General features: G+C 40.8%; 1 protein-coding gene across 1 annotated transcript in view; it reads left to right on the top strand.

The window, feature by feature from the left end:
• Positions 1-4,042: 4,042 nt before the first annotated feature.
• Positions 4,043-16,437, top strand: part of tmem135 (transmembrane protein 135) — a 556,007-nt gene continuing 543,612 nt past the window's right edge. The window contains exon 1 of the mRNA XM_060825966.1: positions 4,043-4,126. Within this exon, the coding sequence (XP_060681949.1) occupies positions 4,103-4,126 (24 nt within the window). The 5' untranslated portion in view covers positions 4,043-4,102. The remainder of the gene's footprint in view (positions 4,127-16,437) is intronic.

Here is a 16,437-nt window from a genome sequence, read left to right as displayed (position 1 = left end):
TCTAGGCAAGTGGAGAATAGTCTATCTCAACGCTGACTTTGTCTTGTAGATAGTGGAAAGACATTGTAGAGTTAGGAGGAAAGTCACACACTGAAGAATACCCAGCCTCTGATTTACTTTTGTAGCCAGATCGATCATTTAGCTGATCTTTTTGTTACCAATGTGGTCAATGGAAACAACCAGGATTTTAAGGGTGGAGATTTAGCCATGACTTTGCCATTGAATCTTAAGCAGAAATGATTAAATATAGCAAAACGTCTTGACATGAATATTGTTTGCCACTTATCAGCCAAAATTGGATTGGAGTTATGATTGATATTAAATGCTGCTGAGTCATAAAGAAACATATCCACTCTTAACTTTTGGGAAGTTCATTCGTGAAGCAGGTAGAGATGGTTAGGTCAAGAACGTAACCCTGAGGATCTCTTGTAGAACTATTCTGGTATTGAAATGTTTGTCCTCCTGCAACCACAACCACATGCCTTTATGTTAGATATGGCTCCATCCTTGATTACCTTCTGCAGTCATACAACAGTGCTTCTTCCAAGTAGAATGCAAATTTGAGAAGTACAGCTCAGTGACTGAAGCAGAAGACTAGACTGCATTTGACAGAAGATTTTTTTTTGTCCAGATATAATTTTATGATATGTAAGTTCAAGAGATCCAAGAGTTAACATTGAAGATTTCCTGTGCCACCTCTGTATGACACTATTCTACTACCTCCAGTGGCATTGTCCTGCCACAAGACATACCTGGGGTGGTGATGGAGGATTCTGGAACATTAGCTGAAAGAACACTAACTGACTGTACCTAGAAGTGTGGAAGGAAGAGTTTGCAGTGTCTCCCTGTCTCGGGCCTAGACCAATGTTAGTTAATTCATTGAGGTTTTACTTAACATTTTTGTTGTAAATTGATAAACTGACTTACATAAATGATTTGAGTGTGAATATAAGAGGTATGGTTAGGAAGTTTGCAGATGACACCAAAATGGGTGGTGTAATGAATAGTGAAGAAGATTATCTCAGAGAAAACAAAATCTTGATCAGTTGGGCAATGGATCCAGGAGTGGCAGATGGAGTTTAATATGGATATCCCTTACACACAAACACACAGACACGCGTCAGATAAGCTGGTTTTGAGTGATTAGTGTCTTGCTTCTCCGAAGATGATTTTGGTAAGGCAAACCAGGATAGTGCTTAAACAGATAATAGTGTAACCCTGGGGAGTGTTGCTAAACAATGAGACCTAGTGGTGCCAGTGCATAATTCCTTAGAAGTGGAGTCTTTGAAAGTTGTCAAGGTGGTGAAGAGGTGTTTGGCATGCTTGCTTTCATTAGTCAGAATATTGAGTATAGGAGTTGGGATGTCATGTTGTGGTTGTGTAGGACATTGGTGAGGTCACTTTTAGAATACTGTATACAATTCTGATTGCCTTTCTATTAAGAAGGATGCTGTTAAACTTGAGGTGGTGCAGAAAGGATTTACAAGAATGTTCCTGGTTTGAGTTATAGGGAGAGGCTGACTAGACTGGGGCTTTCTTCCCTGCAGCATCAGAGGCTGAGAAGTGACCTCAAAAAGGTTTGTACGATCACCAGGAGCAATTGTTGAGAAATCCACCAGCAGGCTGAGAGAGTCCAAAACTAGAGGGCATAGGTTTAAGGTGAGAGGAGAAATATTTAAAAAGAACCTGAGGGGTAACGTTTTCATGCAGAGGTTGGTATATGTATGAAATGAGATGCTATAGGAAGTGGTAGAGGCGGGTACAATTACAACATTTGAAAAGCGTCTGGATAGGTATATAAATAGGAAGGATTTAGTGGGACAATGACCACATGCTAGCAAATGAGACTGGTTCAGATTGGGATGTCTGGTAGGTGCGGACGAGTGGGACTAAAGGGCCTGTTTCCATGCTGTATGACTTTATGACTAGTTTGTTGGGCTATTTCTGAAGGTACTTGACTCAACTACTTTGCTGTTGGTCTGAATTCATATACAGAGTCAAAGAGTGTGGTGCTTGAAAAGCACAGCCAGTCAGGCAGCGTCTGAGAGAAGGAGAATCGACTTTTTGAGCATAAGCCCTTCATCAGGAATTCATTAACAGTATAGGCCAGATCAGGTAAGATAAACTTTTGGAACAATCAAGACTTTGGAATATTTCTATAAGCGTTTGAATAACCATCCCTGTAACATAAACTGCATATTGGAAAGTTCCTTGGGATTTAACCTGAGATTTTCTGAGGACAGCCCTAAAGATTTTCCGTTGTGCTCCTGAGCATCTCATGCCTCGAATGAGTTTAAGTTGAGCAGTTGCCTGAGAAGTCTGGTGTCAGGCATGCAAATAACTTCCTCTACCCCTTACACATGCAGACACACATCAGCACAGTTGGTTTTGAGTGATTAGCACCTTGGTGTTTGGCAAGTAAATTTAGGAGAGAATGCTGCTGCTCGACTACATATCTTACCAATAGATTTGAAGGATCCTCTGAAGGCATTGTTGCAGGTAGTTCTCTAGTGACTGCTGTAGGATGTTAAAATCTCCATAGCAAATAGGATTCCTGATGAAGGGCTTTTGTCCGAAACGTCAATTTCGCTGCTCGTTGGATGCTGCCTGAACTGCTGTGCTCTTCCAGCACCACTGATCCAGAATCTGGTTTCCAGCATCTGCAGTCATTGTTTTTACCTTCAGCAATCATTGTTGGCTGGTGAACCCTTACCCTTGCTCTCAAATCCTCAATTAGCTGGCCAAAGGTCAAACTGGCACATTGGAGACAATATTTCATCATAAATGTTTTCCTAATATGTAGGAGATGCCTATGATATGAAAAATGACAAATATTTTCCAAGAGACTGGGAAGTGTTTTGCTGTTGGAGCTGGATGATAGGGGACCTTAGTGTTCCATGTGCCTAATGATATATCTGCTATGCCACAGTGGTCACTGTGGACGATCCAGTTGGTCGATGGTTATTATTTTGCAGAAGTTGTAAAAGAAACCTTAAAAAGGAAAATAAACTGATAAGTCAACTCTATCAAAATAACTTACTCCTCAGGTAAAATAGTAAAAACTGACAGATTTGACCGTAGTTTTATTGTGCAAATTTGGTGTGCATGTAACTTTTGTGGTCATCTCTAATCAGTCTTGGGCGGTTTAGTTTCAAAGTTGGAGAAAGTAAGGACTGCAGATGCTGTAGATCAGAGTGTGGTGCTGGAAAAGCACCGAGGAGCAGGAGAATCGACGTTTCGGCCTTTATCAAGAATGAGGCTTGTGGGCCAAGGGGACTGAGAGATAAATGGGAAGGGGTTTTCAAAGTTGTTTCCGTGCACTGCGGCAGAGTCTAACTCTCAGTTCGAATTCCACTCACAAAAAAACGCGCCATAATGGAAATAAAACTGGGAACGGGCTGGAAAAATAATTGGGAATACAAATTTGAAACACAATTTAAAAGCGGGGTTATGTTTCACGATTTCTTTAAAGGTTTTCTGATATTATTTTAAACATCACCACCCCCCACCCCCACCATTTTTAGTGGGTAGACACATAGATTAGAAAGACAAAGGAATGTGTCATGTACTAAATAATGCAGTTATATCGCGGAGAGTTAAATTAGCTGACCTTTGGCAACTTTTTGTGTGTATGGAAAGTTCTTTTAGAGCTCAAATATTTCTAAGGCATTTGTTATCAAAACACAAACATTGCAAGGCAGAGCCCGTTGCATTCCAGTCTGGTGAATGTCTGCCCTCTGCGAATGTAATTTCAGGCTTCGGTCTATCCTTCACAATTACTGACACTAATTGCACACAAACACAGGAATTGTTGGATGTCTGCACATTAACTAGTCGTTTATTCGTCTGCACTTATCGGGGGTCAGATTCTGAAAACCTTTTACGCATTTTTAACAACCTGCTAAATAGATGCAAATTATTTTGTTCTGTTAACAATCCGATCTCCAACATTTAGGATATTACGATAAACTACCAGTTTAATAAAAACCGGGCGTGTACATTTGAAAAGTAACAGTGAACTTTTGGGTGTACTGGCTAGAAGACGAAAGCTTTTGCAGACATGGTTCCTGCCGGGTCTTAGTTCGCATTGGATTCTGCCGGAATGAAAAAAAACTTTATTAGGAAAGTAAGACTGAATGAAATTTCTAAATAGTTGCGGTGATATTTGTATAATGTGTTGAATAAAATAATAGAAGCAGCTAATCCTTTTCGGTGAATATTGTTGAAGCAGTGTAAAGTCCTGAGTAGATTTTCTCAGACTTAATCTTGCATTGTCTACAGTTCCTAATCTTCATTTTCAGCATACACCGAGAACTATACCAAAAATTGGCCATATGAGCACATGTTCCTATCTGGAATGATGACCGAGTACAATCTGGTAGGTAGGTCGAGACATCCAAATGAGCTCACTAGACAGACTGGTGGAAATTGAAGTTCAACACTGAAAAATGCTATATGCAGTATACTTGGGGCAATTGTGCTCTGATTAGTTACTGTGTGACTGATGTTTGGAGTAGCTATGGATGATCTTGAGACCGGGGGGAAGAGGAATTGTAGTCAACACCCTTGTCGTGGTGAAGTAGGAATCAGCAGATTAAAGAAAACACCAATTTGCATTTTTAGATCAATATGGAGTTCTCTTGCAGAACTGTATATAATATATAGAGTGCACAAATTAGTCTGCTCCCATTTTACTGACTCAGATCTGGTGCCATGCGAATCTACAAGGTCAGCCAAATTGACCCTGAGGTATCAATTAAATGATTAAGTTGCCAGGGCTGTCAAGCCAAGACAGGTAGTTTATTTGTATTCGTTAGAGGCCAGTACCTCCCCTGCTTATTGGTAACTCATCTTGAAGATTTTTAATCAAGCTATCCATATATGTTAGGATGCACTTCTGACTCATTTTGTAAAAGAACAGTGTAACAGCTATTAGGTTTCAAGTTTATGTATTCAAGAAAATTAACATTTGGTTTTGACATCAGGTGCTTCAAAAATAGGCCCTCAAATTGAGAATGTGATAAATAACTGTGCAAAATGGGTGCAGGTCATTCTATTATTAAATTGGTGCAAATTGGTTTAACAACTCCAGGGATTACCCCAATGTCAGAGTAGTGTGTTTGAAGGAAGAGCAGGGAAACGTGAAATAGTTCAGAAAAAAATTACAAGGATGTTGCTGGGTTTGGAGGGTTTGAACTATAGGGAATGGCTGAATATACTGGGCTTTTATTCCTCCCCCCACCTTCCCCGGAGCGTCAGAGGCTAGGGACCTTATAAAGATTTATAAAATAATGAGAATCATGGATAGGGTGAGTAGCCAAGGTCTTTTTCTCAGGGTACGGGAGTCCAAGACTAGAGGGTTTAAGGTAAGAGGTAAAAGATTTAAAAGGAATCTGAGGCTCAACTTCTACACACAGAAAGTGGTGCATGTATGGAATAGGATACCAGCGTAGATGGTGGAGATGGGTACAATTAGACCATTTAAGAGGCATCTAGGGTTCATGAATAGGAAGGTTTTGAGGGATGTGGGACAAATGCTGGCAAAAGGAACTGGATCAGTTTAGGATAACTGGTTGATGCAGATGAGTTGGATTGAAGGGTCTATTTCCAGTCAGTATAATGACATGCATTGTTGAAACTTTTCAACTGCACTTATCAGGAGTATTAACAAGAAATGCAAATGTAAGAGGAGAACAATGTTTATTCTGTTTACTTGTTGGCAATTGAGCTCTATTTCTTGCTATGAGAATTTAGCATGTTCACCATGCAAGTTATCAGTTGGGTGATGACTGACAATTAACTGCCAAGCTTTTGTTTAGATTTTACACCAGGCAGATTGACTTTAGATTAGATTACCTACAGTGTGTAAACAGGCCCTTCAGCCCAACAAGTCCACACTGATCCTCCAAAGAGCAACCCACCCAGACCCATTCCCCTACAACTAACACTATGGGCAATTTAGCATGGCCAATTCACCTAACCTGCACATTTTTGGACTGTGGGAGGAAACCCACGCAGACATGGAGAGAATGTGCAAACTCCACACAGATGCCTGAGGTGGGAATTGAATCCAGGTCTCTGGCACTTTGAGGCAGCCTGCTAATCACTGTGCCACCGTGCTGCCCTTTGATGGGTCAAGGAATTTTCCTGAGAAATGAATCAGAGAATGGTGGCCATTTATTTTGTTGAGTTGAAACAATGCAGTTTTTGGAGATGTTCTTTATCTCAGTAACGTACCAGCCCTGTGTATGAAGATATGTAGCTTGCAGGGCACACTGCAAAGCCTTAAATTGATTGTCAGTGTAAATGTTTACATTCTCCATATTATTTAGCAAATGTTGGCCAATTGCAGAATCACCCATAATATTGCAGACTGTGTTTTGATGTTTACAAGTATGGGCTAGTTGGGTACAGTTAGCAAGTGCCCTGCTTGTTGTGTACAACCAGAGGGATATGCTTCTTGATATGGTCTACCAGTGTTTTGGGACATACAGCCTACATGCCTAGCATCACCTCAGTACTGAATGTTGTAAATCACATGACTAATTTGATGGGCCGAATGTTTTCTTGGCTTGATAGTCAACAAGGTGGCTCAATGCCTAGCCCTGCTGCCCCACAGCGCTAGGGACCCAGGTTCGATTCCAGCCTTGGGTGACTGTCTGTGTGGAGTTTGCACATTCTCCCCATTGTTATGGACTAGGCCAGATGCCTCAAAACCTTTCAGGAAGGTGGCCCAGACCCTAATCTTTCTAGTTGTTTTAAGCAGGTGTAAAGTGGGTATTCCAGGAGAGAATCAGCTGGTCAAATCACTTAATTTTAAACAAACAACATTTATTTACAAGATTACCAACTGAAACACAGAGAACAGAAAACAGAATACCGAATAATGTATACTATCCAAAAACCCAACAGATCATCCCACTTAATGATGCTGTTCCAAAATACTTGCAACAATGCCCATAAACACCCCTTGGCACAAAAGTAAAATCAAACACAAGTTCTTTCAGGATTGAAATCAGAGAGAGAGGACCAGCCTGAGCTTGCTTATGAATTCTAGCAGCTTTTCACACTACTGCTACAAAAAACACCAAACCAGAGAAAAGCTGATCTGGGACAAGTGGCCACTCCCCTTTCTCAATACAAGTGTTAGTTTTCAATACTTTAAAGCCTTCAGCCTGAGGCAATATCTGTTAGCTGTAAACAAATTGGCCCTAAAACCCATCCAAACTCAGACTTTTCATAACATGTGTCATTTAGAACCTCTCTGAAAAATAAAGGACAACTTAACCTTGTAAAAGGAACAGTTTCGCCACACCGTGTGTGTGTGTGTTTCCTCTGGGTGCTCTGGTTTCCTCCCATGGCCCAAAGATGCGCAGATTAGATGGATTGGCCATGCTGAAATTGCCCAGAGTGTCCAGGGGTGTGCAGACTAGATGGATTAATCATAGGAAATGCAGAGTTACAGTGATGGGCTGGGTCTGGGCAGGTTGCTCTTTGTTGGGTTGGTGTGGACTCAATGGCCTGAATGGCCTGCTTCCAAACTGTAGGGATTCTTTGATTGGAACAGCATCCTGCTCATGTGGAAAAACACATATATTGCTACTGGATAGTAAAAGCATGAAACAGTTAGCAACGTTTATTGCTCAGATTTGAGGGACATCTGAGGTAGACTGGTCATTTTTCAAGATGAGGTCCAGTCCTTTATAGAACTTTTCATGTCTTAAGCTTATCCATGAGTTTGTATGATATAATGTGTGAAATGATATGATCAGTTTAGTTATTATCTTGCAGATCATTTTGATACATTCTTTTTCAGCATTACTTGCACATGGGGCTTGAGCCCTATTATTAAGGCTGTTGATAAACCCAATCCTATGTATTGCAAGTGAAGGAATCCTATTATGTATATTGACCAGTGAAGACCAGCAGTAAACAGTAATAGATAATCTGCTGGCTGATTTCGCAACAACATCAAAGAACAGGAGCTCATTTGACAGCTCCATTTCAAATGTAAGTTTGAAGACAGGATGGAGCCTTTTAAGATATGAAAGAAACTATATAAAAGAACTATATAAAGATGTAAGTGAATGCAATTAATGAAAATGCAAACCTTATCCAGAAGTAGAAATAGATGGAATACAGATTAGAATTGACGTCTTGGAAAATTTTCACAGAATTTCAAGAAATTTTATGTTGGCCATTGTGCCTCCACTAGCTCTGTTATCTAGTGCCAATCTTCTGCCATTTCCCCATATTCCTGCACACTCTTACTATCCAAATGATCATAAAATGTTTTTTTTAATGCCTTAATTGAACCTCCCTCTACATTTCCAGGCAATGCCTTCCATACCCTAACAACTTGCTGCAAGGAAGGAAGTTTTTTTCTCACATCACTTGAAATCTATCCACCCTCACTCTTGTTTCTTTTACAGGCAGAAACTGTTTCCCCCAGTGTAATCAACTGAGTACACCCTCATGATTTTGTAAACCTCAGTCAAATCTCCTGTTAATCTACTTCTGTCCAGGAAGAATAGTTCAAGTTCCTCAATATAGCCTCAGAGTTGAAGTTTCCTATAATTGGAACCATACCAATAAGCTGCTTATGCATTCTCTCCACTTCATTCATATCTTTCCTATAATGTAGCATCCGCAACAGTATCCAGTTCTCCAGCTGAGGTCTAACAAGTGACCTGTATGAGTCTGAAATTACCTCCTTACTCTCATACTGTGCGCCTATTAATAAAGGTGACAAAATTGTTTTATTTACTGCAACCTCCACCTATTCTGCCATCTTCAATGTGTCGTTTGCATATACACCCAGGGCCCTCTGTTCCTGCAGCCCCTTTAGAATATAACTTTTATTTTACATTGTCTTTCGGTGATCTTCCAACCAAAGTACATCATCCAAACTTCACTGCATTTAACCTCTTCTGCTACCAATTTACCCAAACCACCAATCTATCCTATCCTCCTCATAGTTTACCATTCTTCCAAGTTTAGTGTCTTTCGTAAATGAGGAGATTGTCCTCTGCACACCCAAATCTAGATCATTTATACATATGGAAGGTGTCATCGACAGTGCTATCAAGCAGTACCTGCTTAACAACTACCTGCTCAATGATGCCCAGTTTGGATTCTGCCAGGGCCACTTATCTTCTGGCTTCATTGCAGCCTGAGTTCAAACATGGTCAAAAGAGCTGAATTCCAGCATTGAGATGAGAGTGACAGCCTTTGCAATCAAGGCTGCATTTGATCAAACGTGGCATCAAGGAACACTGGAATCAAAGGGAACCAGGGAGAAAACTCTCTGCTGGTTGGAGTCATATGTGGCATGTAGGAAGATGGTTGTAGTTGTTGGAGGTCAGTCATCTAAGCTCCAGAACATCACCACAGGAATTCCTCAGGGCAATGCCCTAGGCCCAACCATCTGCAGTTGCTTCATAAATGACCCTTCCTCCATCGTATGATCAGAAGTAGGGATGTTCACTGATGATTGCACAATGTTCAACCCCACCAGCTCAGATACTGAAGCAATCCATGCCCAAATGCAACAAAACCTGGATCCACAAACATCCATTACTTTCACCACTGATGCTCAGCAGCAGCAGTGTGTACGGTTTACAAGATGCACTGCAGAAATTCACCAAAGGTCCATAGACAGCACCTTCCAAATCCAGAGCACTTCAGTCTAGAAGGACAAGGACAATAGCTGTATTGGAATATCTCCATCTGCAAGTTCCCCTCCAAGTCACTCACCATTCTGACTTGGAAATGTATTGCCATTACTTCACTGTCACTGGGTCAACATCCTGCAATTCCCTCCTACGGGCACTGTGTGTCTGTCTACTCTTTGGTGACTGCAACAGTTCATGAAGGCAACTTACCATCAACCTCTCATGGTGAACAAGGATGGGCAATAAAGATGTTGGCCAACTAGCGATGCCCTGTCCCACGAATACATTTTTAAAAATCAAGAAAGAAGGAGTCCCAATACTGACTGCTGGGGAACTACACTACAAACTACAAACTGACTGAAAATTATCCATTGACTATTACTCTCTGTTTTCTGTCACACAGTTAACTTTGTATCCATGTCCTCTAACTTTCCTCAAAAGTCTGCTATAGAAAATGCATTCTGGAAATACGTGTACCTCATCAAAAAGTGTTACCCTTATCAACCCTTTCTGTTACCTCTTCAAAAAACTCCAGCAAGTTAGCTGAATATGATTTTCGCTTTAGAAATCCATGCCGAATCATCCTAATCAACACAACCTTTTCCACAAGACAACTTATTCTATCTCAAACAATTGTTTGCAAAAAGTTTCTCCACTGCTGAAGTTAAACTAACTGATCTGTAATCGTTGGAACTGGCCTTTCAACTTCTTTGAACTAGGCCATAATATTGGCAATTTTCCAGACCAGGGAAGACTGAAATATTATGGCCAGTGCTTCCACAATTTCTACCCCCACTGCCTTCAAAATCCATGGATGCATCTGGTACCTTGTTAAATATAAGGGCCAACAATCTATCAAAGACTTAGAACATAGAACAGCACAGCACAGATATGGGACCTTCGACACATGTTATGCCGAACATGATGGTAAATGAAATAAATCTCTGTTTCCCTTGGTCCAGATACCTCTGTTCCTTGCATATTCATTTGCTCACTTAAAAGTCCATTAAATGTACTTATCATATCTGCCTCAACAACCACCCCTGGCAGTGCATTCCAGATTCCTACCACTCTCTGTGTAAAAAACCTGCCCCTCACATCTCCTTTGAACTTTACTCCTTTCACCTGAAATGCATGCCCCTTATTATTAGACATTTCGACTCTGGGAAAAAGATTCTGACCGTCTGAGCTATCTATGCATATCATAATTATATAGATATTTTTCAAGTCTACACTCAGCCTCCACCGCTCAAATGAAAACAACCTGAGTTTTTCTAGCCTCTGCTTATAGCACATACCTTTGAATCCAGGCAGCACCTCTTCTGTCCCCTCCCAAAGCTTCCACACCCTTCCTGTAATATGGTGACCAGAATTGAATGCAATATTTGAAGTCTGGCCTAACCAAAATCTTATAAAGCTGCAACATGATATCTTGGCTCTTGTACTCAGTTCCTCAACCAATAAAAGAAAGACTTCTACTTTATTATTTTTGATCCCTTCTAGTGACAGAGTTTCTTCCTCTGTTACTACAGTCTGGGTAGCATCTTCTTTTGTAAAGGCAGATGCAAAGTATTCATTTCCTTCTTAAGCCATGCTCCTGCCTCCTGCTGTAAATACCCTTTCTGGACTTTGATTGGACCTACACATCCTTCAACAACTCTTTTGCTGTTTATGTGCTGATAGAAGACTTCACGATTTTCCTTTATGTTTACTGCTAGTGTTTTTCATAGTTCCTCTTCGTTTTCCTTATTGGCTTTTTCACCTCACCACCCACCTTTAACATTCCTGTTGATTCCCAATCGAATTTCCTGCCTTACACATGTCATAAGCACAACCTTTCCTTTCAATATTAATTTTTATCTCATTTGACACGTAGGGTACTTTGGATTTGTTTGTCTTACCTTTTGCACTGGAGGCAGTATAACTTGAATATACCAAAATCATCTGTTCCTTGGAGATGGCCCATTACTTAGTTACTGATATTTTTACCAACCTCCTATTTCAATCAATCCTGTCAGCTCAGTTGTAGCCTCACTGATGTCAGCTCTCAACTAATTGATTTTTATTGGTCTGGATTGTTGTATTTTATTTTCCAACACCTACCTGAACCTTATAATACAATGATCACTGTCTCCTAAACATTCCCCACAAACACTTGATCCACTTGGCCTATCTCATTATCAGATCCAAACATACATCCCTCCTTGTTTGACTGGACACATATCCTGTAGGAAGCACACCCCGACATAATTGAGGAACACCTATCTTTTGAAGCCCCTTTCATTACCAGTATCCCAGTCTATATCTGGGGAAACTGAAGTCTCCAATTATAACTGCTCAATAATCCTGGTGTTTCTCTTGAATTTCCCTGCAGATTTGTTCTACATGTTTTCCCTTAGTTGGTGGTCTGTACACTATACAAACCCATGTAATGCATTGCTCTATAATTCCATTGTTCTAGCCAAATTGACTCCATCCTTGAATGCTCTGAGATAACCTCCTTTTCTATCACTGCAATATGCTCCTTAACCATCACTACTTACCCCTCTTCCTTTCCTGCAGTATTGTGAGACTATGTCCTCTGGTCCAAGACTCACCCATAAGGGGAAACAACTTTTTCACATTTACCCTGTCAAGTCTCCTAAGAATCATGTAGGTTTCAATAAGGTTGTCTCTTATTCTTCTAAACTCCAGTGGGTATGGGCCCAACTAATCAACCTCTCCTCTTAAGATTTCTCCACAAGCAGTGTCAGCTCAGTGAATGTTCTCTGGACTGCTGCAAATGCCATATATCCTTCTTTAGATAAGGGGCTCAAAACTGTTCCAGCTGTCGGCTTGGAGAGCTTTAGCAAAATCTCTCTACATTTATACTCCATCCCCCCTGAAATAGAGGAATTTGCCTTCCCTATTACTTGCTGAACTAGGATGCTAGCATTTTGTGATTAATTCTTGAGCACTCCCAAAATTCCTGTGTTTTGTAATTGTCCACAATCTCTGCCTATTTAAATAATAATTAGCTCCTCAATTGTTCCTGCCACAGTGCATAACCTCACATTTTCCTACAGTGTATTCCATCTTCCAAGCTTTTGCCCATTAACCTAATCTATCTATATCCCTTTGCAGAGTTTTTTGTGTAATCTTCACCACTTGCCTTCCTATCTATTTTTGTGTCATCTGCAAATTTGACTATGGTACATTTATTTTCCTAATCCAAGCAATTAATGTATAGTCTGAATAATTGTGGCACCAGCAATGAAACCTGTAACTCTCCATTACTTACAGATTACTATCCTGAAAATGCCCACCTTATCCCAACTTTCCGTCTTTTATTAGTTAGCCAATCCTCTATCCATGCTAATATATTACCTGCAACACCATGGGTTCTTATTTTATTAAGTGGCCAAATGTGTGGTCCTATATCAAATGCTTTTTTAAAGTCCAAACGTATTGCTTCCTCTTTATCTATAAAAATTGTTATTTCCTCAAAGAATACTAATTAATTTATCACGTATGATTTCCATTTCATGTTGACTCTGCCTGATCATATTATGTATTTCTGAATGCTCTGCTATTACATTATTTATAATAGGCTAACATTTGCTCAATAACAGATGTTATGCTAACTGATCTATTGCCACCTGATTTTTGTCTTCTTCCTTTCAAATAAAGGTGTTACATTGGGAGTTTTCCAATCTTCTGGAGTTCTACAGAGTTTAAAGATTTCTGTAAGATTATTACTAGTCCATCCACTATCTTTGTAGCTATTCCCTTCAAAATACTAGGATGTATCCCATCAGGTCCAGGGGACCTATGTGTCTTTAATCCTATTAGATTCACAAGCACATTTTCCTCTCATGATAATTAGTGTATGTATTTCCTCTCCTCCTTTTGCCCCTTAATAATTTAGTAATTTGGAATACTATTAATGTCTTCTACTGTGGAGACTGGTGCAAAGTACTAATGCAACTTCTCTGCCATTTCCTGATTTCCCATTATGTCTCCCAGCTTCATTCTCTTCATGACCAATGTTCACTTTGGCTTCTCTCTTCTTTAATGCATTTAAAGAAACTCTTGCTGTCTGTCTTTATATTATTGCAAGATTACCCTCAAAGCTCATCTTCCCACTCGACAACTTTGTGGCCAAGGAAGGTTCATTCAGAATGAGTCATACAAGTTGAATACCAGAACAAAGAACATAGAACAGTACAGCATAGTACAGGCCATTCAGCCCACATGGTTGTGCTGAGCATTTATCTTTATCTAAGATCAACCAAACCTACACACCTCATAGAGTCATATAGATGTACAGCATGGAAACAGACCCTTCAGTCCAACCCGTCCATGCCGACCAGATATCCCAACCCAATCTAGTCCCACTTGCCAGCACCTGGCCCCGTAACCCTCCAAACCCTTCCTATTCATACTCTCATCCAAACTTAAAAGTTGCAATTGTACCAGCCTCCACCACATCCTCTGGCAGCTCATTCCATACATATACTACTGTCTGCGTGAAAATGTTGCCCTAAAGGTCTCTTTTATATCTTTCCCCTCTCACCCTAAACCTATGCTCTCTAGTTTTGGACTCCCCGACTCCAGGGAAAAAACTTTGCCTATTTACCCTATCCACGCCCCTCATAATTTTGTAAACCTCTATAAGGTCTCCCCTCAGCATCCGACGGTCCAGGGTAAACAGCCCCAGCCTGTTCAACCTCTCCCTATAGCTCAAATCCTCCAACCCTTGCAACATCCTTGTAAGTCTTTTCTGAACCCTTTCAAGTTTCACAACATCTTTCCGATAGGAAGGAGACCAGAATTGCATGCAATATTCCAACAGTGGCCTAACCAATGTTCTGTACAGCCGCAACATGACTTCCCAACTCCTGTACTCAATACTCTTACCAATAAAGGAAAGCATACCAAACACCTTCTTCACTATCCTATCTACCTGCTTCTCCACTTTCAAGGAGCTATGAAACTGTAGTCCAAGGTGTCTTTGTTCAGCAACACTCCCTAGGACCTTAACCATTAAGTGTATAAGTCCTGCTAAGGTTTGTTTTGCCAAAATGCAACACCTTGCATTTATCAGAATTAAACTCCATCTGCCACTCCTCAGCCCATTGGCCCATCTGGTCAAGATCCTGTTGTACTCTGAGGTAACCCTTTTTGCTGTCCATTATACCTCTGATTTTGATGTCATCTGCAAACTTACTAACTGTACCTCTTATGCTCGCATCCAAATCATTTATGTAAGTGACAAAAGTAGAGGGCCCAGCACCAATCCTTGTGGCACTCCACTGGTCACAGGCCTCCAGTCTGAAAAACAACCCTCCACCTTCACCCTCTGTTTTCTATCTTTGAGTCAGTTCTGTATCCAAATGGTTAGTTATCCCTGTATTCAGTGAGATCTAACCTTGCTAATCAGTCTCCCATGGGGAACCTTGTCGAGTGCCTTACTGAAGTCCATATAGATCACATCTACTGCTCTGCCCTCATCAATCTTCTTTGTTACTTCCTCAAAAAACTCAATCAAGTTTGTGAGACGTGATTTCCCATTCACAAAACCACGTTGATTATCCCTATCAGTCCTTGCCTTTCCAAATACATGTACATCTTGTCCCTCAGGATTCCCTCCAACAATTTGCCCACTACCGAGGTCAGGCTCACTGGTCTATAGTTCCATGGCTTGTCTTTACCACCCTTCTTAAACAGTGGCATCATGTTAGCCAATCTCCAGTCTTCTGGCACCTCACCTGTGACTATCAATGAATCAAATATCTCAGCTAGAGGCCAAGCAATCACTTCTCTAGCTTCCCACAGAGTTCTCGGGTACACCTGATCAGGTCCTGGGGATTTATCCACTTTCACGCGTTCTCAATTTACTGCTGTCCATGTGATTGTACAGCATTTATACAACATAAATGTTCCTAATGGCACTGACCCTACTACCACCACTTGCAGTGCATTTCATGCCCTCACCATTCTCTGCATAAAGAACCTACCTCTGACATCTCCCCCATACCTTCCTCCAATCACTTTAAAATTATGATCCCTTGTGATGGTCATTTCTGCCCTGGGGAAGAGTCTCGTGGCTCTTAAACTCAATTTCCCTGTTAATGAAAGCCAAAACACCATATGCCTTCTTAACAACCCTTTTAATTTGGATGGCAACTTTGAGGCATCTATGTATATGGACCCCAAGATCTTGCTGTTCCTCCATACTACCAAGAATCCCGTCTTTAATCCTGTATTCAGCTTCAAATTCGACCTTCCAAAATGAATCTCTTCACATTATCTATGTTGAACTCCATCTGCCAGCTCTGCATCCTATCAATGTCTTGTTGAAACCTGCAACAGCCCTCGACACTATCTACAATACTACCGATCTTTGTATCATCAGCAAACTTACTAACCCACCTTTCCACTTCTTTATCCAAGTCATTTATAAAAAGTACAAAGAGCAGAGGCCCAAGAACAGATCCCTGCAGGATACCACTGATTAACAATCTCCAGGCAGAATATTCTGCCTCCATAACCACTCGCTGTCTTCTTTTGGCCAGCCAATTCTGTACCCAGACAGCCAAATTTTCCTGTATCCCATACCTCCTAATATTCTGCATCAGCCTACCGTGGGGAACCGTGTCAAATTCCCAACTGAAATCCATATACACCACATCAATTGCTTGATCTTCGTCAACTTGTCTTGTCATATCCTCAAAGAACTCAATAAGGCTTGTGAGGCATGACCTGCCCTCACAAAGCCATG

Source organism: Hemiscyllium ocellatum, chromosome 6 (assembly GCF_020745735.1).
Source record: "Hemiscyllium ocellatum isolate sHemOce1 chromosome 6, sHemOce1.pat.X.cur, whole genome shotgun sequence".
NCBI classification, from domain to species: domain Eukaryota; kingdom Metazoa; phylum Chordata; class Chondrichthyes; order Orectolobiformes; family Hemiscylliidae; genus Hemiscyllium; species Hemiscyllium ocellatum.
The sequence above is the reverse complement of the archived record's forward strand: the minus strand, read 5'-3'. Positions and strand labels throughout refer to the sequence as shown.